This window comes from Leuciscus leuciscus (genome assembly GCF_965113295.1).
Source record: "Leuciscus leuciscus genome assembly, chromosome: 6".
In the NCBI taxonomy this organism is placed as follows: Eukaryota; Metazoa; Chordata; class Actinopteri; order Cypriniformes; family Leuciscidae; genus Leuciscus; species Leuciscus leuciscus.
Window position 1 is genome coordinate 33,771,483 of NC_138730.1, and position 22,967 is coordinate 33,794,449.

General features: G+C 36.7%; 4 protein-coding genes, 1 long non-coding RNA gene and 1 pseudogene across 10 annotated transcripts in view; 2 read left to right on the plus strand and 4 right to left on the minus strand.

Moving 5' to 3' along the window:
• Nucleotides 1-1,818, minus strand: part of LOC309500975 (putative inhibitor of apoptosis) — a 4,297-nt gene extending 2,479 nt beyond the window's left edge. Inside the window, exon 1 of the mRNA XM_082172822.1 lies at nucleotides 1,695-1,818. The gene's annotated coding sequence lies outside the window, so the exon portion shown is untranslated. The remainder of the gene's footprint in view (nucleotides 1-1,694) is intronic.
• Nucleotides 1-12,232, plus strand: part of LOC309500332 — an 18,221-nt gene extending 5,989 nt beyond the window's left edge. The window contains exon 2 of the long non-coding RNA XR_014206550.1: nucleotides 12,016-12,232. This is a non-coding gene — a long non-coding RNA (uncharacterized lncRNA). The remainder of the gene's footprint in view (nucleotides 1-12,015) is intronic.
• The window catches only part of mfsd14a2 (major facilitator superfamily domain containing 14A2), a 35,226-nt gene extending 20,319 nt beyond the window's left edge, over nucleotides 1-14,907 (minus strand). For both annotated transcript variants that reach the window (XM_082171907.1, XM_082171906.1), the window contains exon 1: nucleotides 13,492-14,907. In XM_082171907.1, coding sequence (XP_082028033.1) covers nucleotides 13,492-13,575 — 84 coding nt within the window. In that variant the 5' untranslated portion in view covers nucleotides 13,576-14,907. The remainder of the gene's footprint in view (nucleotides 1-13,491) is intronic.
• LOC309500974 (putative inhibitor of apoptosis) lies at nucleotides 1,183-3,692 on the minus strand. Its single transcript, XM_082172821.1, has one exon. It carries the CDS (start codon nucleotides 2,764-2,766, stop codon nucleotides 1,201-1,203), a length of 1,566 nt encoding a protein of 521 aa, XP_082028947.1. The 5' UTR covers nucleotides 2,767-3,692; the 3' UTR covers nucleotides 1,183-1,200.
• Nucleotides 6,604-8,958, plus strand: LOC309500745 (putative inhibitor of apoptosis; annotated as a pseudogene). Its single transcript has one exon. The product of its transcript is annotated as a putative inhibitor of apoptosis (transcript).
• Nucleotides 14,908-15,033: 126 nt separating the features above from the next.
• Nucleotides 15,034-22,967, minus strand: part of LOC309500330 (myosin IXb) — a 32,018-nt gene continuing 24,084 nt past the window's right edge. For 2 of the 4 annotated variants that reach the window (XM_082171902.1, XM_082171903.1), the window contains 16 exons: nucleotides 21,293-21,384; nucleotides 21,032-21,123; nucleotides 20,477-20,661; nucleotides 20,199-20,306; nucleotides 19,865-20,035; nucleotides 19,349-19,390; nucleotides 19,131-19,242; nucleotides 18,975-19,048; nucleotides 18,651-18,840; nucleotides 18,348-18,476; nucleotides 18,148-18,253; nucleotides 17,930-18,061; nucleotides 17,601-17,724; nucleotides 16,453-16,559; nucleotides 16,080-16,207; nucleotides 15,034-15,822 (listed from right to left, as the gene is read on the minus strand). In XM_082171902.1, coding sequence (XP_082028028.1) covers nucleotides 15,560-15,822; nucleotides 16,080-16,207; nucleotides 16,453-16,559; nucleotides 17,601-17,724; nucleotides 17,930-18,061; nucleotides 18,148-18,253; nucleotides 18,348-18,476; nucleotides 18,651-18,840; nucleotides 18,975-19,048; nucleotides 19,131-19,242; nucleotides 19,349-19,390; nucleotides 19,865-20,035; nucleotides 20,199-20,306; nucleotides 20,477-20,661; nucleotides 21,032-21,123; nucleotides 21,293-21,384 — 2,055 coding nt within the window. In that variant the 3' untranslated portion in view covers nucleotides 15,034-15,559. Of the gene's footprint in view, nucleotides 15,823-16,067; nucleotides 16,208-16,452; nucleotides 16,560-17,600; nucleotides 17,725-17,890; nucleotides 18,062-18,147; nucleotides 18,254-18,347; nucleotides 18,477-18,650; nucleotides 18,841-18,974; nucleotides 19,049-19,130; nucleotides 19,243-19,348; nucleotides 19,391-19,864; nucleotides 20,036-20,198; nucleotides 20,307-20,476; nucleotides 20,662-21,031; nucleotides 21,124-21,292; nucleotides 21,385-22,967 lie in introns of those variants that run through there. The other 2 variants (XM_082171904.1, XM_082171905.1) reach the window with 2 other exon arrangements.

The following is a 22,967-nucleotide window of genomic DNA, read 5'->3' on the forward strand; positions in this document are numbered from 1 at the left end:
TCTAAGCTGTATTGCACGCGCGCACACACACGGTTCTAAAAATGAACTAATCTCTATGTGCATCATGTCACAGCGTATGTAATGTTAGTCTGCTAACGCCTTTCCAGAGCCAAAGTTTTGTTCGTACTAAATTTATTTCAAAGCATAATCGTAAAAGTTTCAATATGATCTTTTAAAATAAAAGATTGTTTTAGTTTGAAGTTTAAATTTCTTAACTTTCTTGCTTGAAAAAATCTTTAAAGTTTGAATACATTCATATCTTCTATTTATCTTTTAGAAGATTACTGTAATGATTTTGTTTAAATTGAACCTAAGGTATAATTGTTATTAAACAATGTCTGTTCAAAAACTTTAGATGGTTGAAAAACTGTACTTAGTCGTCTTAAATCTCATTTATATGTAAAGATTCAATCATAATTTTTTGTCCATGCGGGGTTTAAATTTTTATGGCTTTCCATAGCCATAATGATTTTTGTACCGTAACTGCATATTCTATCCCTTACACCTAAACACGACCATCACAGAAAACTACATTTTCAAAAATGAAATAAATAAATAATTAAATAAAATGTAAAAAAAAGTTTTAGCTAAATAAATATATAAATAAAAACACCTTACATTTCCAGAGAGGTGAAGTAGTTCTTTATGCAACGATAAAAAAACAATCCAAAAAGCAAATAGTTTAAGTTGTCAAACAAAACACCCCCAGATCCTTCAGAGATAAACTACAGTGTGAACTGAAGCTTCAGGATATAGGGTAACAGACCAGATGAGTCTCGGGGGACAATGTCACAGTAAATCTAGTCCGCGTTCCAGAGTACATCCAGAGTTTTATACTAAATTCATTTAAAAGCATAACCTTAAAAGTTTAAATTAGATATTTATATATGTCAATAAAAGTTTTATTAAAATCATATCTTCTATTTATCTTCTTAGAAGACTTATGTATTATTTTTACTAAACAGCGTCTGTTCAAAAACTTTAGATGGTTGAAAAAACTGTACTTAGGCGTCTTAGATCTTATTTATACAAAAATATTTCAAACAGTATTTTATCCATACAACATGTTGTCAAAGTTTGTCACAATGTTTTGTTGTTGCGTTATTTTAAGAAATCCGAGGACTCTACGTTGCTCTTATTTAGACTAAGTTGTATCATCGAGTTAAATGTAAATTTGCAAATCCAAATGATAGGAAAACTTTATGATAGGAAAGTACGGACAGCGCCTTTGACCAAGCCTCTACATATGGGGCACTTGCGTAGAGAAGGCGCACATTCTTTGCACACAACTAGGTGACCACAGGGGATGAAGACAATGTTCACTTCCTTATCCATGCAAACTTTGCATGTGCGCTCCTCTTGAAGTCTTCTTAACTGTTCCTCCATAGGCAAGTCTGAAAGATCTTGACTCGGTGATGCAGCTTCATTTGTCTGGGCCATCAGTTCTCTCAGCAGGCAGACATCATTCTTCTTGATCCAGTTGCGGAAGACCTCTGCTGCTGCATTTCCTTTCGACAGGACTAACTCAATGAGCTGCCCTGTCTGCTGCTTGACTGTAGTGTAGTTACGAATAATGTCATACTCTTTCTGTGAGATGACGTTCTCCTCTAGAAGATGGTCCATTAAGCACTGCACACTTTTTATCCGCTGTGACACGGCAAGATGATGTTTCTTAAGAAAAGTAAGAAACTTACTTTCTCGCTCCTCCTCTCTCTTCTCATCTTCCGCACGTAGTAAATCAGACACCAATTCTTGAACGGTTTTGTAATTTTCTCCACTTGCGAGAATTTTGCTTTGAGCGGTTTGCTTCACCACAGGATTGTTCATCATCACTGCATCTTCTCCAGGACCCAGGTGTACAACAGCTGGATCAACAAATTCTCTTGAGTCGCTGTCTCCATTAGTCAATAGCTGTTCAAATAGTCTTGGAAATCTTGCTTGAATCTGATGAACAAACTCTTGGCCCTTTTCTTGCAACAGGTATTCACATCTTGGAAACCACTTAGCATGTTCTCTCCATGGATCATCACCAGACTCCCAACATCTGAGTCCACCATCACAACAAAAGCACTTCACGTCATCATTACGACCAACATAGTAAAAACCAGCCTTAGCCAATTGGTCTGGTCGAACAGTTATTCTTGAGGGCCAGTTGACAAATGTGAGCAACCTTTCTTCACACTGTTGCATTGCCGATCCATTGGAAAGGCCGCCACCAGATAAAGGTACATTATCTGCACGGTCACCTTGAACGAAGCGGCAGTTGGGGTAATGCCTCTGGTGCTCTGATGCTGCCCGATCTCCCGGTTCCCAGTTGCTAAGCTGGCCTCCACAACTGAAGCAAGCCACTCTGTCGCCCTGGCCAACGTAGTAGAAACCACTTTTGGCAAGCTCAGCTGGAGCTAATGTAGCAAGAGTCCAATTCTGAAAGGTGTCAAGGCGTTCCAGTTCCCGACGCATGCCAGGATTGTGACAAGTCGGAGGTCGCTGGTGAGACATATCCTCAACTCCACGGGAGGAAATGGGGCTGGAGAGGGCCAGGTTGCTGAATGCCGTGTTTAAGTAACCCACCTGCTCCTCCATTTGGCCTGAAAAAGATGCCGTGGTGGTTGATGTTACGGCTGTCGCAGGGTTGGAAAGCTGTAAGATGGCTACGTTGCGAAGCGGGGGAAAAGGCAGAGTGAGAGGACGACAGGAGGTTTGCGGTGGCGGGTAAAAATGTGACCACAGGGTGTGTCCACTCAAGCCCTTCTCTCTGCTGGACATCCCATGACTAGTGTCTAGTCGTCCATGACAGAACACATAATCTTATTAAACTTATTAAATACCCTCTATGATGCAGGAACCGATGCTAAAAACAAAATCAAACACCACAATTTCAAAAATTTAAAAATCACCACACAATTTCAGGTATTCACATCTTGGAAATGGTTGCCACCTCGGGAATACAGTAATTAAAATGCAGAAAACAAATATTTAAATATTTAAATATTTAATCTTTTAAATCATGTTTTTTTAAAAATTATTCTAAATATTATTATTATTATTATTATTATTATGTATACTATTATAATACTATTATTATGAGCTCAGACATTACCACAATAGTCATTTTTGTAATTTTTTTTATTTCAACATTATACTTTCGAGTATACATTGAAGTAGTGAAGAAAATGATAGACCGGCAGTACATAAAGTAAAACGACGTTTACAGATGGTCTAACCAGAATAGAAAATCTCTGCAGGCTATCATGTTTTGCTCTAGGGTATAGTTGACCAGACTTTCAACTAATTCACCAACGTCAGTTTTTGCATTTTTTGACACCAGTGACACGCAGAGATCTGTTACAAAAGTCCATATAGCGAGTATCTCGGTGATTTCGAATTCGTCACAACATTCACGCAACACATCCAGAACTTTTCTGAGGATTACGCCGTTCGGCTCTTTGCCGTTGAAAAACATGGGCGTTACATCAGGCCATGGCTTTGTCAAGCCTCTTACGACATCCATTTCATTTTTGAGATTTGTCACACGTTTGGTATCCTGCGCACAATCGTTTTTCATACCACACGCAGCATCAATGATCCTGTGCATCAAGCCAACCATCTGACCTCTAAAATGATCTTTAAACATAGAGTCTAGCGTAGCTCTTAAAGGACACTCTTTGCCCGTGGCGCACTTACACGCCGGATGATACTTGTTCTCCATCCGTTTTTGCATCGCCATTTTTTCCAACTTTCCGAATAGTCCACTATTCGATGATGAAAGATGCTTTTCGTTCCTGGAATCTTCCTGGAATCTCCTGAGTGAGTCCTTGCGGCACAATCGTCCAGGGTTTGTGCGTTAATGTGCGGAAGTTTGTGTTTTTGGGTCAGAAGCGTGAGTCGTAGAAGCGTAGTTTGCGTCAGGTTCAGGCAAACAGGAATGCTGAAGCGGCTTTTGATCAATGAGATGATGCAGTAGCACAGCAGTCCGTGGCTAGTAGAGCTAGAGTAGAGCTAGAGCGTGCGATGTCCTGAAATATTTATCAGGACAGCGATTGGGGTCCGCCCCCTCGCCCCACTGGAGGGGTTGAATAGGGTGTTGTCATCAGGAAAGCCTATGTAAAGTCACGATGCAACAGAAGTAGCATCATGGAGAAGTTATGCATATGCCACCAGAGAGAAGTTTATTATTATTTCCACTCAATCCAGTTACAAAATCAGATTTTTTAAAATCAGATTTTTTTAAATCTGAAAATTAAAAAAACGTTTAAAACATATGCATGGGTGAATTGTTCACCATAAGTTCTGTAACAAACATTTAGAAAGTAGTTAGGATGTATTTCATTTTGTGCATGCTTTAAGTTAATTTTACCAACTATGAAGATGTTAAAGTTCATAGACCTTTAGCGTATTGAGTTAAAATTAAAACGTGATATCCCATTAAACGCATCATTACTGAATTCACGGGTGTTCCAAACATAGACTATTATTGTTATTGTCCTAACATAGACTATTGTTTAATAACTTCAATAGTTATCAAGCACCAGCTGATTGAAGTTTTTCTTCAAACAAAGGTAATTTTCTGATAAATCATAGTACACCTACATGTGTTTTGTTGTATTTTTAAAAACATAGAACCAGAGAACAGAGAACCTTGTGTGGTATTCTATATCCGCATAAAGGGTTAAAATATAAATTTTAGCGCTATTTAAAAACTAGGACGGTATAATAATAATATAATGTAAATGTCTCACGTGAAGATGATGGTTTAAACCATCATTTTATCAAATCAAACCAATTCATGTGAATACTGTCGTATATGAACAAAGAGAAGACCTAGAGTTCACTAACATTAGCTAACTGTAGGAAACAGATATCCGGGGGAAAGTGTAAAGAAAACGGCATACAAAACATTACAATCACACCCAGCAATGCGATAAGTGTTACGCTGATGTTAAAAATTGTTAAACAATTTCAAAACAGGTTGTTTCAGAAGAAATGCAAACAAAATCTTTTAAACAAAGTCTTGTTTCAGAGTCGGTATGCTCCGGTGAAAACTTTGATGAGGCCAAGAATAATAGCGCTGTTAAACATGCGCTTCAATAACAATGTTCAATATAAACAAGAATCCGACTCTGAAACAAGACTTTGTTTAAAAGATTTTGTTTGCATTTCTTCTGAAACAACCTGTTTTGAAATTGTTTAACAATTTTTAACATCAGCGTAACACTTATCGCATTGCTGGGTGTGATTGTAATGTTTTGTATGCCGTTTTCTTTACACTTTCCCCCGGATATCTGTTTCCTACAGTTAGCTAATGTTAGTGAACTCTAGGTCTTCTCTTTGTTCATATACGACAGTATTCACATGAATTGGTTTGATTTGATAAAATGATGGTTTAAACCATCATCTTCACGTGAGACATTTACATTATATTATTATTATACCGTCCTAGTTTTTAAATAGCGCTAAAATTTATATTTTAACCCTTTATGCGGATATAGAATACCACACAAGGTTCTCTGTTCTCTGGTTCTATGTTTTTAAAAATACAACAAAACACATGTAGGTGTACTATGATTTATCAGAAAATTACCTTTGTTTGAAGAAAAACTTCAATCAGCTGGTGCTTGATAACTATTGAAGTTATTAAACAATAGTCTATGTTAGGACAATAACAATAATAGTCTATGTTTGGAACACCCGTGAATTCAGTAATGATGCGTTTAATGGGATATCACGTTTTAATTTTAACTCAATACGCTAAAGGTCTATGAACTTTAACATCTTCATAGTTGGTAAAATTAACTTAAAGCATGCACAAAATGAAATACATCCTAACTACTTTCTAAATGTTTGTTACAGAACTTATGGTGAACAATTCACCCATGCATATGTTTTAAACGTTTTTTTAATTTTCAGATTTAAAAAAATCTGATTTTAAAAAATCTGATTTTGTAACTGGATTGAGTGGAAATAATAATAAACTTCTCTCTGGTGGCATATGCATAACTTCTCCATGATGCTACTTCTGTTGCATCGTGACTTTACATAGGCTTTCCTGATGACAACACCCTATTCAACCCCTCCAGTGGGGCGAGGGGGCGGACCCCAATCGCTGTCCTGATAAATATTTCAGGACATCGCACGCTCTAGCTCTACTCTAGCTCTACTAGCCACGGACTGCTGTGCTACTGCATCATCTCATTGATCAAAAGCCGCTTCAGCATTCCTGTTTGCCTGAACCTGACGCAAACTACGCTTCTACGACTCACGCTTCTGACCCAAAAACACAAACTTCCGCACATTAACGCACAAACCCTGGACGATTGTGCCGCAAGGACTCACTCAGGAGATTCCAGGAAGATTCCAGGAACGAAAAGCATCTTTCATCATCGAATAGTGGACTATTCGGAAAGTTGGAAAAAATGGCGATGCAAAAACGGATGGAGAACAAGTATCATCCGGCGTGTAAGTGCGCCACGGGCAAAGAGTGTCCTTTAAGAGCTACGCTAGACTCTATGTTTAAAGATCATTTTAGAGGTCAGATGGTTGGCTTGATGCACAGGATCATTGATGCTGCGTGTGGTATGAAAAACGATTGTGTGCAGGATACCAAACGTGTGACAAATCTCAAAAATGAAATGGATGTCGTAAGAGGCTTGACAAAGCCATGGCCTGATGTAACGCCCATGTTTTTCAACGGCAAAGAGCCGAACGGCGTAATCCTCAGAAAAGTTCTGGATGTGTTGCGTGAATGTTGTGACGAATTCGAAATCACCGAGATACTCGCTATATGGACTTTTGTAACAGATCTCTGCGTGTCACTGGTGTCAAAAAATGCAAAAACTGACGTTGGTGAATTAGTTGAAAGTCTGGTCAACTATACCCTAGAGCAAAACATGATAGCCTGCAGAGATTTTCTATTCTGGTTAGACCATCTGTAAACGTCGTTTTACTTTATGTACTGCCGGTCTATCATTTTCTTCACTACTTCAATGTATACTCGAAAGTATAATGTTGAAATAAAAAAAATTACAAAAATGACTATTGTGGTAATGTCTGAGCTCATAATAATAGTATTATAATAGTATACATAATAATAATAATAATAATAATAATATTTAGAATAATTTTTAAAAAAACATGATTTAAAAGATTAAATATTTAAATATTTAAATATTTGTTTTCTGCATTTTAATTACTGTATTCCCGAGGTGGCAACCATTTCCAAGATGTGAATACCTGAAATTGTGTGGTGATTTTTAAATTTTTGAAATTGTGGTGTTTGATTTTGTTTTTAGCATCGGTTCCTGCATCATAGAGGGTATTTAATAAGTTTAATAAGATTATGTGTTCTGTCATGGACGACTAGACACTAGTCATGGGATGTCCAGCAGAGAGAAGGGCTTGAGTGGACACACCCTGTGGTCACATTTTTACCCGCCACCGCAAACCTCCTGTCGTCCTCTCACTCTGCCTTTTCCCCCGCTTCGCAACGTAGCCATCTTACAGCTTTCCAACCCTGCGACAGCCGTAACATCAACCACCACGGCATCTTTTTCAGGCCAAATGGAGGAGCAGGTGGGTTACTTAAACACGGCATTCAGCAACCTGGCCCTCTCCAGCCCCATTTCCTCCCGTGGAGTTGAGGATATGTCTCACCAGCGACCTCCGACTTGTCACAATCCTGGCATGCGTCGGGAACTGGAACGCCTTGACACCTTTCAGAATTGGACTCTTGCTACATTAGCTCCAGCTGAGCTTGCCAAAAGTGGTTTCTACTACGTTGGCCAGGGCGACAGAGTGGCTTGCTTCAGTTGTGGAGGCCAGCTTAGCAACTGGGAACCGGGAGATCGGGCAGCATCAGAGCACCAGAGGCATTACCCCAACTGCCGCTTCGTTCAAGGTGACCGTGCAGATAATGTACCTTTATCTGGTGGCGGCCTTTCCAATGGATCGGCAATGCAACAGTGTGAAGAAAGGTTGCTCACATTTGTCAACTGGCCCTAAAGAATAACTGTTCGACCAGACCAATTGGCTAAGGCTGGTTTTTACTATGTTGGTCGTAATGATGACGTGAAGTGCTTTTGTTGTGATGGTGGACTCAGATGTTGGGAGTCTGGTGATGATCCATGGAGAGAACATGCTAAGTGGTTTCCAAGATGTGAATACCTGTTGCAAGAAAAGGGCCAAGAGTTTGTTCATCAGATTCAAGCAAGATTTCCAAGACTATTTGAACAGCTATTGACTAATGGAGACAGCGACTCAAGAGAATTTGTTGATCCAGCTGTTGTACACCTGGGTCCTGGAGAAGATGCAGTGATGATGAACAATCCTGTGGTGAAGCAAACCGCTCAAAGCAAAATTCTCGCAAGTGGAGAAAATTACAAAACCGTTCAAGAATTGGTGTCTGATTTACTACGTGCGGAAGATGAGAAGAGAGAGGAGGAGCGAGAAAGTAAGTTTCTTACTTTTCTTAAGAAACATCATCTTGCCGTGTCACAGCGGATAAAAAGTGTGCAGTGCTTAATGGACCATCTTCTAGAGGAGAACGTCATCTCACAGAAAGAGTATGACATTATTCGTAACTACACTACAGTCAAGCAGCAGACAGGGCAGCTCATTGAGTTAGTCCTGTCGAAAGGAAATGCAGCAGCAGAGGTCTTCCGCAACTGGATCAAGAAGAATGATGTCTGCCTGCTGAGAGAACTGATGGCCCAGACAAATGAAGCTGCATCACCGAGTCAAGATCTTTCAGACTTGCCTATGGAGGAACAGTTAAGAAGACTTCAAGAGGAGCGCACATGCAAAGTTTGCATGGATAAGGAAGTGAACATTGTCTTCATCCCCTGTGGTCACCTAGTTGTGTGCAAAGAATGTGCGCCTTCTCTACGCAAGTGCCCCATATGTAGAGGCTTGGTCAAAGGCGCTGTCCGTACTTTCCTATCATAAAGTTTTCCTATCATTTGGATTTGCAAATTTACATTTAACTCGATGATACAACTTAGTCTAAATAAGAGCAACGTAGAGTCCTCGGATTTCTTAAAAATAACGCAACAACAAAACATTGTGACAAACTTTGACAACATGTTGTATGGATAAAATACTGTTTGAAATATTTTTGTATAAATAAGATCTAAGACGCCTAAGTACAGTTTTTTCAACCATCTAAAGTTTTTGAACAGACGCTGTTTAGTAAAAATAATACATAAGTCTTCTAAGAAGATAAATAGAAGATATGATTTTAATAAAACTTTTATTGACATATATAAATATCTAATTTAAACTTTTAAGGTTATGCTTTTAAATGAATTTAGTATAAAACTCTGGATGTACTCTGGAACGCGGACTAGATTTACTGTGACATTGTCCCCCGAGACTCATCTGGTCTGTTACCCTATATCCTGAAGCTTCAGTTCACACTGTAGTTTATCTCTGAAGGATCTGGGGGTGTTTTGTTTGACAACTTAAACTATTTGCTTTTTGGATTGTTTTTTTATCGTTGCATAAAGAACTACTTCACCTCTCTGGAAATGTAAGGTGTTTTTATTTATATATTTATTTAGCTAAAACTTTTTTTTACATTTTATTTAATTATTTATTTATTTCATTTTTGAAAATGTAGTTTTCTGTGATGGTCGTGTTTAGGTGTAAGGGATAGAATATGCAGTTACGGTACAAAAATCATTATGGCTATGGAAAGCCATAAAAATTTAAACCCCGCATGGACAAAAAATTATGATTGAATCTTTACATATAAATGAGATTTAAGACGACTAAGTACAGTTTTTCAACCATCTAAAGTTTTTGAACAGACATTGTTTAATAACAATTATACCTTAGGTTCAATTTAAACAAAATCATTACAGTAATCTTCTAAAAGATAAATAGAAGATATGAATGTATTCAAACTTTAAAGATTTTTTCAAGCAAGAAAGTTAAGAAATTTAAACTTCAAACTAAAACAATCTTTTATTTTTAAAAGATCATATTGAAACTTTTACGATTATGCTTTGAAATAAATTTAGTACGAACAAAACTTTGGCTCTGGAAAGGCGTTAGCAGACTAACATTACATACGCTGTGACATGATGCACATAGAGATTAGTTCATTTTTAGAACCGTGTGTGTGCGCGCGTGCAATACAGCTTAGAAATGATATTTAATTATGTATTTATTTATTTCATTTTTGAAAATGTACAAATGTAGGTTTCTGTGATGGTCGTGTTCAGGTGTACGGGATAGAATATGCAGTTACGGTACAAAAATCATTATGGCTATGAAAAGCCCCCACCATAAAAAATGAAACCCCTGCATGGACAAAAAAAGCTGATTGAATCTTTTCATATAAATGAGATTTAAGACGACTAAGTACAGTTTTTCAACAATCTAAAGTTTTTGAACAGATATTGTTTAGTAAAAATAATACTTTAGGTCACAGTAATCTTCTAAAAGGTAAATAGAAGATGCGTATGTATTCAAACTTTAAAGATTTTATTTAAACAGTCTTTTAATTTTAAAAGATATCATTTAAACTTTTAAGATTATACTTTGAAATAAATTCAGAAAGATCAGCGTGTTTAGGTGTACATGATCGAATATGCAGTTACGGTACAAAAATCATCATGGCTATGGAAAGCCATCAAAATTGAAACTCCACACGGACAAAATCTTTTCATATAAATGAGATTTAAGACGACTAAGTACAGTTTTTGAACAGACATTGTTTAATAACCGTTAAACAAAATCATTACAGTAATCTTCTAAAAGATAAATAGAAGATGTGTATTTATTCAAACTTTAAAGATTTCATTTAAACAATCTTGTATTTTTAAAAGATATCATTTAAACTTTTAAGATTATACTTATAAACTCAGCACCTGATATCCTGATCACTGAATTTGTGTGACTCTCTGACACACACACACACACACACACACACACACACACACACACACACACACACACACACACACACACACACACACACACACACACACACACACACACACACACACACCTTTGGCTGGTGCTTTTTGAAAGCTCCGCAGGTCAAACGCTGGTGTAAAGAGGCCCTTTAGTTATCTAAACATGTGAGATGATTTTTTATTTTTGTGAACCCGTTTCATTTATTGCGTTGTTTCATAAGCTGTATGTTTTTTCTTCAACTCTCTAAACATTTAACTGATTGTTTCATAACCTGTATGTTTTTTTTTTTTTTTTTTTTTTTTTTTTTTTTTTACTCTATAAACATTTAACTGATTGCAATTGTTTTTATGACTCCATTTTATTTAAACTTTTGGTGTGAGATTTTAGTAAGATCTTTATAAACATTTCATTTATATTCTTTTAAAAGAACTGAATGGTTTTTCAACATTTGTGTGAGATAAACTTCCACAGTTTTTTCTTATCAGTTTCACAGTACAGCCCGGATACGCTCAGGAATATGTAGGGAGGATCGTGTGTGTGATACCAACTTCAAAAACACACACTAACTGTCATGTTCAAAAGGCTTCAAACAATTAAAACTAGCTGTCATATAGCCATGACGTATTATTTAATCACAGTGTCTTCAAACGATCAAAAGGCTTCAAAAACACTAACTGTCATGTTCAAAAGGCATCAAACTAGCTGTCAGATACCATCACGTATTGTTATAACACTTTCTGTCAATATCAAAAGGCTTCAAAAGCCTTCAAAAGACTTCAAAAGACATCAAAAGTCAAAACTAGCTGTCAAAACATGATCAAAAGCTGTCAAACTGTCAATCAAAAGTCAAAACTAGCTGTCAAAACATGATCAAAAGTCATACTAACTGTCAACCTGTCAATCAAAAGTCAAAACTAGCTGTCAAACTGTCAATCAAAAGTCAAAAGGGGCGGGACACCTGTCACCGGAAGGGGCGGGACACCGGAAGGGGCGGGACATGTCACCGGAAGGGGCGGGACCTGTCACCGGAAGGGGCGTGGCACCTGTCAATCAATCATTTTTTGACAGGTGGTCCCATATCAACTACTAAGGGGGGAGAGAAAGAGTCGTGGCCTGTGCCCAAGCAGTTAACAGTGCAAACAAAGCCTGAAAGGACTACACAGGTTAACAGACATTTAACACAATGTCAACATACACATCTCTCTTTGTACAGTCTGTAATGTATTCATAAAAGCCCTTATTAAATTTGAGACGAGCAAGATATAAATAGTGATATTGAGGAGCTGCTGTTGATTCATAAAGCTATAGTGTTAAACCTTTTTCAATCGATTTCCAGGAGTCCCAAGCTAATCACTTGTACAATAAGTCAATGATTAGAAACCTCTGGTAATGTACAACCTGTTTATGGCACAGTGTAAAACCCTCTTACACTACATGAAAACACGACGTGTTTTTAAATGACAGAGGAGAGGTCAAAGTAAAAATATATACTTTCAGAGCAAGCATATAATTTAGCCTGGTACAAATGGACCATTCATTTGCACTTAAATATTAGACCAGAGTTTCCCAAACATAAGTTGATTAAATGCTAATCATTAATTAAACGTAACATTAAAATAAACAAATGGGGCTGCATAATTAGCCTACTTACTAAATAGCGATATCTCTTATCAAATTGTGATTATAAAATCAAAGGCTGTGGTTTAAAGAAGTATAGTTTGTTGCATTTGGGAACGTAATGTCAGGAGTTTCGTTTTATTTACATTTATGTTTGTGGACAGAAGTTTACAACACATTGATGTCAACTTACTCATTGACCTTATTTTCTTTTTTAATCAATTTTTGAGTATAAGGACTTTGAAGAAATCGTCTTGACAGGTGTTTCCTAAAAGGACAATGATGGCATAGACAACAGATAAATTATACCATAGGTGAATACATAGGCAACTACTTGATTCAAGAAGTCAAAATTTGACAGGCCATTATGGGGAGCTGTCTTGACATTTAAGGTCGAATCGACTATTTTCTAAAGTCCACAACCAAAACGACAAGGTAAACCAAAAACACGTCATTCTTATAAAGAACACGTCAGGTGAACTGTCGGACAGAACATGTCATAAAAAGGATATTCATTTCTATCCTGACGGGACACCCAATTCTGTCAATGACGCTCACCATAAAGACTATTTATTTATCTTACTTCATTGTCCTCATTTCAAGCTTTCGGTTTCATTTACAGGTTTTGAACATACGATAACTCACTCGATGTCAAAACGCAAGCCATGAACATTATGGCTTGCTTTCTCGCCAGCTGGCTTGTTGTTTTCACTGTTGGCTGTCTAATGAAACTATTGTCTCTCAAATAATACTGTTCATTTCTCCTTTAAGTACAGATATAACAGTTACTAGTTTGCATCACGAAACAGATGAAATCACCAGAAAGTGTCTGCCAGGTTGCCAATCGAAATGACACTCAGTGTAGAGTTGTTACAGCTCATACTGCAAAAACACTGGTTTAGCTTGCTAGCCCTGACTAGCATATAGCTAACTGCCACAAAGAAATGTTTTACTCACAGTGCCTCCATCTTTAATGATGATTTTCTTAGCTAGAAGAATGCTGCGGTTCAGCCGCTTTTTCTTCTTTTTCTCTCCAGTCATCGTTAACTTATATCCATTCTTGTTTGTGGGAGATGGACCTGCGAGGTGTGGCTAAATATTACAGTTTACCGTTAGCATCCACGCTAAGATACGCGACTTCCTGTGCTCAGCTCTCGCTCTAGGGAGTTCCGCCCATATTTTTCAACGCAGGTTTCTGATTGGTCAATTTTACACGGGAGTGGTTTTCTTCGCGATTTCATTGGCCGAGTACATCGTCCGTGCGAGTGAACCCAAAACAATGAGGAATCCCTGTCTTGTAAACTGCTGACTGTTGTGTTGTTTGTATTGTGTTACCTCATGAGCAGAAGCGGGTTTGTCAGGCAATAAACTCTGGGAATATTTTTTTGCTGGAACTTTATATTGGATTTATAAAATGACAACGGCAAAACAATGCGTTTTAAATTTCCATAATATACTAAAACCGATTACAGTCAAGATTTACAGACTTCTTGAACATTTAATTCTAGTTTACAATATGCAACATTCACTTACTTTAACACACCTGTTGTAACCATTTATCCTCGCTAGAGCAGAATATATCCATACTGTCCTAACAACAGTATAAAACAGCTGCATTTATGATACCCTTTTCTTACAGATTTCTTTCAACAACAAAAAATGTGTAAATTGACTGCTGATACAACCTCTTTAAATGACATTGATAACTGCATTTTTTCTCCTTTTTTAATGCGACATCAGCTTCTTTGGCTGTGTTCATAGTGAGAGCCAGGTTTAATTATTCACAAATAAAACTAAACAGATGTTTAAGATTAATTTGTTCAAAAAACCTTAAGACTACATTTGGATTTCTTGGAATTCTTTTCAAAAGTATCGACAGAGTAAAACAAGTTCCTCAAAGGGGTTGAAGTATTACAGTCCAACAAAATGTTTAAATGGACGGTGGATTCTGACAAGATGAACACTGGTGAATTTTCTTATGTGTGAATCTTGAGTGTACTATCCGGCATATAGTGTAAATGACTTGATCCCAGCGATTATTAAAAGGAATATACGTTTTGTCTCAACATCAAGATTTATTTGCAGGGACTTTAAGCACTGATTCCATTCCGATTGCTATTTATTTTTGGTGTATGCCATTTAATGTTGGTCTCAGATCTGTGAAAGGTATAGAGCATTTTACTGGTTCTGTAGATGATGCTTTGGCAGCACTGTCTGCCTGCTCATTAACAGAGATTCCTGAGTGGCCAGGTACACACTACAGCAAGATATAATATTAAAATGATTTGATTCGAGATGACAATTTGATTATATTCACAGTTGATGGGGGATCAGTTTTTATAGATGCCATAACTGCATTTGTCAACAAAAATTGTCATATCTTGCACCAGCCTTTAACATTGGCATGCAAGAATGGTATGATTTCCAACATCTTCATATCTCCTCAAAAAAAAGAAAAAAAAAGAAAAAATGTTTTAACAATAAATAAATATTCACATATTAGGGGACTCATCAGATTTGATTTAATTGGGAAAGCACTGTTATTTAGAACTATTTACACCACATACAGATATTTCACAGAAAACAATTCATGGAACAATCCAATAAAGAATATATCAGTTCTCTACAGTTCCCTTGTTTGCGATAAAAATAAAGAACTATGACTTGTGGCTATAAAAACAATAATATAAGGCCCATTCCACTCCAATGTGGTCCATAGAAAAACTTGCGTTAGACAAAAAAGAAAAAAGCTATTAAAAAAAATATTATAAACCTACTACAAATGTTCCCAAGATTATAAGGAATGTTTAAATAATCCTAGCAAAACATGATACAAAGTAATAATGGCTTTAAAGTTACTTTAAAAAATTTTTTTAACAAATGTTTTCTCTGAACACAACAGGTGTTCTAGGACAGCATGCATGAATCCAGCATTTTATTATGATCAGAAATGGGAAACTGATTGTTGCTTGAACAGTTGCAGGAAAGACAAATATTTGCATAGATTTTTTGCTGTTAAATAATGTCAAACGTCCTCCTCATCTATAAAAGGAATGTCAAGGTCTGAAAATCGTCTCTTGCCCTGATTACTTGCAGGAAAGGAGGTGGTGAGGGATTCTGAGACATCTTGGCTCTGGATGACACACATGGACTGGACATCTCGGCGTGAGGCGGAATGGTTTTGGTTGCGGTCCTCAGCAGGCTGTTTGCTCCCTGGTTTGGGATCATGTGTTGGATCAGGAGGTTTAGCAGAATTCTCTGGCTTGGAGCTCTTCAAAGCAGTGTTCTCTGAAATAGATGCCTTGGATTAGCCACTAGGGACTAAATATATGCAAATATCATGTAATAACCAAATATAAAAAAATTCTTATATTTAATATAAAAGCAGCAGAGCAAACCCGTGGTTAGAGAAACAGCAGGTTAAATAACAAGCAGCACAATAACCAGCTCACCACAAGAACAGCGAATCCAAGCCCTCTTGGACGCAGAACATACGGGGCATTCAAGCATAATGTATTTAAAATGTTCTGTACCTCAGTACTGACCTCCCAAGTCCAAACTCACAAAATGATCTTCTAGTAGACTCTCAGAGCTGACCAAAGATTCGGAGTCCATGTTCTCCGCATCAGAGCTATCCTGGTCAAACTCAGGCAGTCTGAAGGCCAAATTGTTCCTAAACCACAAACAGAATGATATTTATATACTTATAATTCTTAACATCGGCATAAACTTTTTTTTTTCTGTGCCCTTGGACGAAATTTACTAAGCTTGAAAGCATAAAATCAAAATCCAAAAGTGAAATGATACAACTTCACTGTGATCGAAGCACATTTAAAACTGTGCTAGAAGACAATAAAAATGTGTTGACTAAACAATGAATGAAAAAATTTAAAAGTTAAACATGCATTTTCAACTCACTTTTCTTTCTTAATGGACTTGATCTTCTCCAGCAGGTTCTTTTCGATTTCAAGCTCAGCTCTGTCCATTGAGGAGGCATCTGAATCTAATTTTGGCCGCTCATATATCTAAATGGAAAGTGAGATCATGAAATCATGTAAAATAATAGCCATGAGAAGCACTCTGCAAACTGCTATACCAAAGGGGCTAAATATTAGACTAGAAATTGCAAATACATTTAAGCAATAAGGTACGAGAGGCTTTGCTCCATTTTGGGTACAGTTAGGCACGATGTGTGATGGGGTGTCTGAAACAACCACAGCTAAGACAATATTCAGAATAACAGAGCCTAGAGTGGTTTATTGCTTTTATAAATTGTTACCACATTCTGAAAATATGAATTGCACAATATTTCATGAAAAGATTATTTAATTAATCAGAACATTAAGTATCATCTTTCCACAACAAAATACATTCCCTGGCATCTACACTACAGTTAAAGGTTAATGGTAGGGGTGCAGCATGTACAGTATGTAGGTGAACAGGTGTAATGTGTTGCTAAATTGCATATTTCAGAATAATTGGAAAACCCATAAGGATTTATTAGTGTTGTTTCTATGTCATGAAGCTAATGCCATGCTGCTTATTTCACAACTGTTCTTGAAGTGTGATATCTTATGTACATTACCATCCGGCAAGATTTTTAAATGTTTATGCACAACAAGGCTGCAATTATTTGATCAAAAATACAGTAAAGACAGAAGTATTGTGAAATCATATTACTATTTAAAAAAAAGGATTTGAATATATCTTAACGTGTAATTTATTCCTGTGATGCAAAGCTGAATTTTCAGCATCATTACTCCAGTCTTCAGTGTCACATGATCCTTCAGAAATCATTCTAATATGCTGATTTGTTGCTCAAGAAACATTTCTTATTATTATCAATGTTGACAAATAATTTTGTGGAAACCATGATGCAGTTTTCAGGATTCTTTGATGAATAGAAAGTTGAAAAGAACAGCACTTATTTGTAAAATAAATATTTTGTAACATATAACATTTTGTAACATTTTTACGGTCATTTTTGACCAATTTAATGTGTCCATGCTAATTAAAGTACTAATTAATTTTTTATATATTGCAAAAGCATGTGAAGCTTCTCTTACCGTGTTCTGTCTCCTGAGCTTGAGCTGTTTAATGGCGATAGCTTCTGCATTTTCCAACTGCTGAATCTCTTCCATTTTCTGATTATAGCACCTTGTTTGCTCATTAATCAGAATCTCCACACAACTGCACATAAATGTTAACCATATATGATGAATGTGGTCAAAGAAAGTTTTTTGCCTTGAATTAATGATTTAGATGCTTAGATAATCACATTATTTATGTATTTTTAGTATACCTTCTTCTATCTTGACCATCAACCACCAGTATCAAGTCAAACAAACAAGCTTACCATAAACAAGGAAGGCAAATAAACCAAAATGATTCTCACAGAGTGGTCTTGTTTATATCCTTCATACTCAGGAGAGGGTCAGAAGAATCTGGGCAGCGTAGAATGCAAGGTGCAAACACGATCGATAGAGAATTAGCTGACATTCGATTGTGAGCTTCCTCTTTTGCCACTCTGAATACAAAAAGAAATTAGGCAAGAGGTGAAGAAATGCACAGGATGTCTTTTATTCATCCCAGTCATATGCAATCGTTCCTTACTTCACGAGATGAAAAATAAGCCTTTCGAGAGTAGAGAAGTTTGAGGGAGGTAGTGCATCTAAGTTTCGGTAGATGGCACGCAACCGCTCGGATGATTCTGGCAGATCTGGAGGGGTGAAAAAACAAGCATTTCTTTCTAACATATGTGGCATAAATGTTTAGCCTTTACACCCAAAGTTGCATGTGGATAAAAAACCTACCCGCAGCATACAGGAAGTCATTGTAGAGGCTGTATGTCATAAGTGGGTCGGGTAGTTCCCGTAACCACTGTTTGACCAGGCCGGTGATGGTGTGGATGGGGTAATTGTCAAGACAGACAGACTGCGGATCTGAGGGGAAAAACCAAAAACCTTCAATGCAAAAAAGTCAAGCAGTTATATTAAGTGAAAATAGATTTGTCAAAAGTAAAGTACATGACAAAGGTCATAAAACTTTTACTTTGAAAAAGCACCCTCTAATTTCTGATAATGAGGGCTTAAAGACCAATCAAATCACACTATTACCTTTCTCTAGTATGTGGTGAAGCTCTTTGGCCCGGCAGGCTGAGCCAGACTTGCGGTAGATGCCCTCTGTGTACAGTCCATTCATTTCAACATGTACCAGCATCTTCTCCATGACGAAGGGCACAGAGTCAGCTGTGCGGGCCAAGGCGCAGATAGGTACACCAAAGTGGAGGGTTTGCTCACCCTCTTTCTGAAGAATGAAAACAAAAAACTGTGATTATTTGATCCAATATGTCTACCATTACATATGTTAGTGAGGTTGTGTAGATGATGGCATAATTTCCCCTGTGAATATATAGTATGTTATACAGTAATACTGCTCACCTTCCTGGCACATTGACCTGTGCAATTTATTGTTATCTTGCTCACACACTTCTTGTGACACACCATTTTACAAGCTGAAACAGAAAGTGCAGCATAAAGTACCTCTAAATCCTTGTCAATTTGCATTGGTCAGGGAAAAGGATGGTGAATACTTACAGCTGCACATAAAGGCTTTTTCCATTCCCCATATGTATGAGCTGCACTGGTCACATGATTGCATAATGGTCACCTGGTATGTGCTAAATAAGTGACCCAGTGGGCTGTCAGGCTTACAGAGAGAGTAAAATATTAGTGTTGTTTTGTATTTTCACATCATGCATTATAAATATAGCCATATAACTATATAATGTCTCTATATCATGAAAATAACTTACATGTGCATCTCTTTTAGATTTTCTTCTGTTCCTTTCCTTAACCTGAAAAATAGAAAGAGGGGCATGTATTTAGGATAAATTCAAGGATAACTGATAACAAGGTCCACTGGGAATCTGCCAGCTTGGTCCACATTTTATAACACTACCGTTCAACTATTGAAGACTGGAGTAATAGCCACTGAAAATTCAACTTTGCTATCAGAGGAATAACATTTTAAAATAGTTTAACTGTAATAATATTTACATTTTTATTCTATTTTAGATCCAATAATTGTAGCCTTGGTTAGCATTAGAAACCTTAACATTAGAAACTTAGCAGAATTATGTGAAATGGGTTTTAATAGGGTAAACGCTTTTAAATGCAATTGGGTATATTTTGCAAACAGTGGGAATCAGTCTTCTTAGAAATTCTGCAGGCCCAGATTCCTCGAGGGTCTGGTGACTTTCCTTATATTTAAAAAATATATTTGAGCACAGTTAAGCATCTGTGGAAATCTTTACAGCTTTTTAAGTTACCTTACAAGGCTCTGCCTCCAGTCGTTTGACCTCCCCCCTGATAAATCCATCCAGAACTGATTGGAAAAGATTTATTACCAGCGGCACCTCAGACACTTTCTTCAGCCCTGCGAGTTTGGCTACCCTTGCTTGGTAACCTGACATCAGGGCCTTATAGCCAATATTGGGATTCTTTTGGGAATAGGAAACAGATCATTTCAAACATTTGCTTAAAAAAATTAAAGTAATGAAAAAAACTTTCAGTGCTTATTATCTACTGCATCTGTGAAACTATGATGAGGGGAAGGTAAAAGATGATGAGGGGAAGGTAAAAGATGAACACAGATAAACTTACTGAGATGGAGTACATGCTTTTGATGGTGTCTCTGAACTGTGTGGTGGCTAAGAAGAAGATTTTTTCTGTCTCTGAGAGTTCCTTTGTGCGGGTGCTTAGATCGTTCATCTGAATTCAACATAACACCAACAGATTACGCACTTAAAAGTAAAACGTTGATAAGATATGACTATAAACAAAAATGAACTTCTGGAAGCACTTCTAAAAAATCCAAATGTAGGATAAAAAAAAAAAAAAAGCCTTTACAAAAGCGGATGAATATAAATATCAACACAAACCTGATTTCCCAAGAACTCATCCAGGTGGCGAAGTTCATTAGTATCAGTGATTTCTCTGTCCAGCGAAGCATTCCACTTCTCCTGGACACGAGTAGCTCGGCTAATTTTAATGGTGGGGTTGCGACGGGGTCCAGGATAAGTGGCTGAGTTCTTGCCACGTGGAGAATACGAGTGAGAGCCACTGGCTTTTGGACCAAAGAAACAGAGGTAAATGAGAGAAAAAGAGGCGAGTTACTGCAACTGAAACATTTAATCAAAATTGGTCTACTACGTACTCATTTTTTTTCAACATTTCTTGTTTTTATTTGATATATTTATTTAAATATTTATTTAAACATTTATTTAAACAATTTAAATATTTATTTAAACAATTTAAATATTTATTTAAACAATTTAAATATTTATTTAAACAATTTAAATATTTATTTAAACAATTTAAATATTTATTTAAACAATCTGTGCTTTATTTATTAATTTATTAACATAATTATATAAATAATAGATAAATCAATAAATGAATGAAAGAATGAAGTAGGTCTGGGTGAATAATACAACCTAGCTCCTCTTTTTCTGCCAATGTCTTTGCCATTGTAGTATTCCCATCCTGGGGTGTCAGACGCTTCCTAAAATATTTTAGGAATCCCCGCCTACAGGATATAAACAGAACATTTTCATTAAATTGACATGAAAGCACTTTTATGTATGATAAAATTTTAAAAACTGATAAAAACCCAAATCACATTAATGATATTTCAGGTAAAATCTAGAACGGTACAGTTCAGCAAGATAACATGCTGATGGGAAAGGACTAATCACCTTTCTGGTGTGCTGGACGTTACTATTGCTTCCTCACTTGGTGATCTCCTTGAGAGACTCAAGCACCCATCGGCTTCTACAGGCGACTGGATCTGAAAGACCAAAACATGTTAGAGATTGAAAATGATTATCATGAGACTGCAGAAAAAAAATGAGGTGGTTCATTCAGCCAAATCCTGAACTTCTGATAATCACTCTAATCAAACCTACATATACTAATGATGAGATTTTACAGCATGTCACTTTGTTACCCATAGTCCCACCATGCATTCTTTTCAGCAAAACAACCACAGACAGCTCATGAGAAAGCAAGACCACATTCAAGCGGATGCAAAACAAGTTTAGCTGACAACCATTTAGCGAAGAATGTTTTGTAATCATAATGTTCACTAATAATACAGATTGATTGGGGTTATTTCCTTCTATCTGTGCCACCACCAGCATTAAATCTCCCACACTGCATTCCAAAATCCATGTTGACCTTTTTTGCTACGCGTTATGGAATTTTAGATATATTTCAGATTGCTGAACAAAAATGGTCTAGTATAACCTGCATAAAACCTGACAATTATTGTTAAATTAGTTAGCAAAGCTCTACAGAGCCACAGTATCCACCATTGTGAGGTCATGCTCTGTGGTAAAAAAGTAAATAGATAAGAAACTAAAACCTCACAAAACCGGATACTGGGGCTGTTATAGCTTGGAGCCAATTTTGTGACAACATTTTAACAAGTGAATGTAACAAAAAAAGTGAACAGAAAATAAAACGTGATTATGATAACCACATTCTAGCATATAATATTATATAAAACCCAAATATAAATCCCTTATATAATGATACATTTAAAACATATCTGCAACCTAACAACCACAACAGAATTCTTATATCTATTTCCTACATTCACTTATTAGCACAACTAGCGATGGCCTCAGTGTTTGTTAACGGTGTCAAATGCTACAAAAAAGGTCAGAAACCAGTCAGAAACATCCAAGTATAGGATCAGTCTCTGAAACGCTTCCCATATACAGAATCTAATGTTGATTCTTATGTTAGCTGTTGCGTGCAAAAGCAAGGCCCACAGCAGCTCTTATGGTCCCTTTGTAACTGGGTAAGACTTTTACCACAGTCTCTTGTACCATGCGGATACCAGACTGGTTGGGAGTGGAGGGGCTTATGGGAGGAAGGGGAAAACTCCAGTACTCCATGTCGCTTAGATCCGAAACATCCAACTTCAGTCCACTGCGGGGACGTGCTAGTCGGCGCTTGTGTTTGAGGTGCTTACGAACCATAACCTATGCAACGTGAACCGGTTTAGGTGGGAATCCAGTTATCCATAAACACTGTAAAATAATCTATGAAATTCTCTTGATTTAAACGTTTGGGATCTGTAAGATTTTTTAAATGTTCAACATCTCTTATATTCACCAAGGCTGCATTTATTTCATTAAAAATAGTAATATTGTGAAATTTTATATTAATTTAAAATAACTGTTTTTCATTTTAATCTATTTTCATTTATTCTAATATGCTGCTCAATAAAGATTTCTTATTATTATCAATGTTGGAAACTTTGTGCTGCTTAATATTAATGTGGAAAACATGATACTTTTTTCTGAATTCTTTGATGAATAGAATGTCTTTACTGTCACTTTTAATCAATTTAATGTGTCCTCA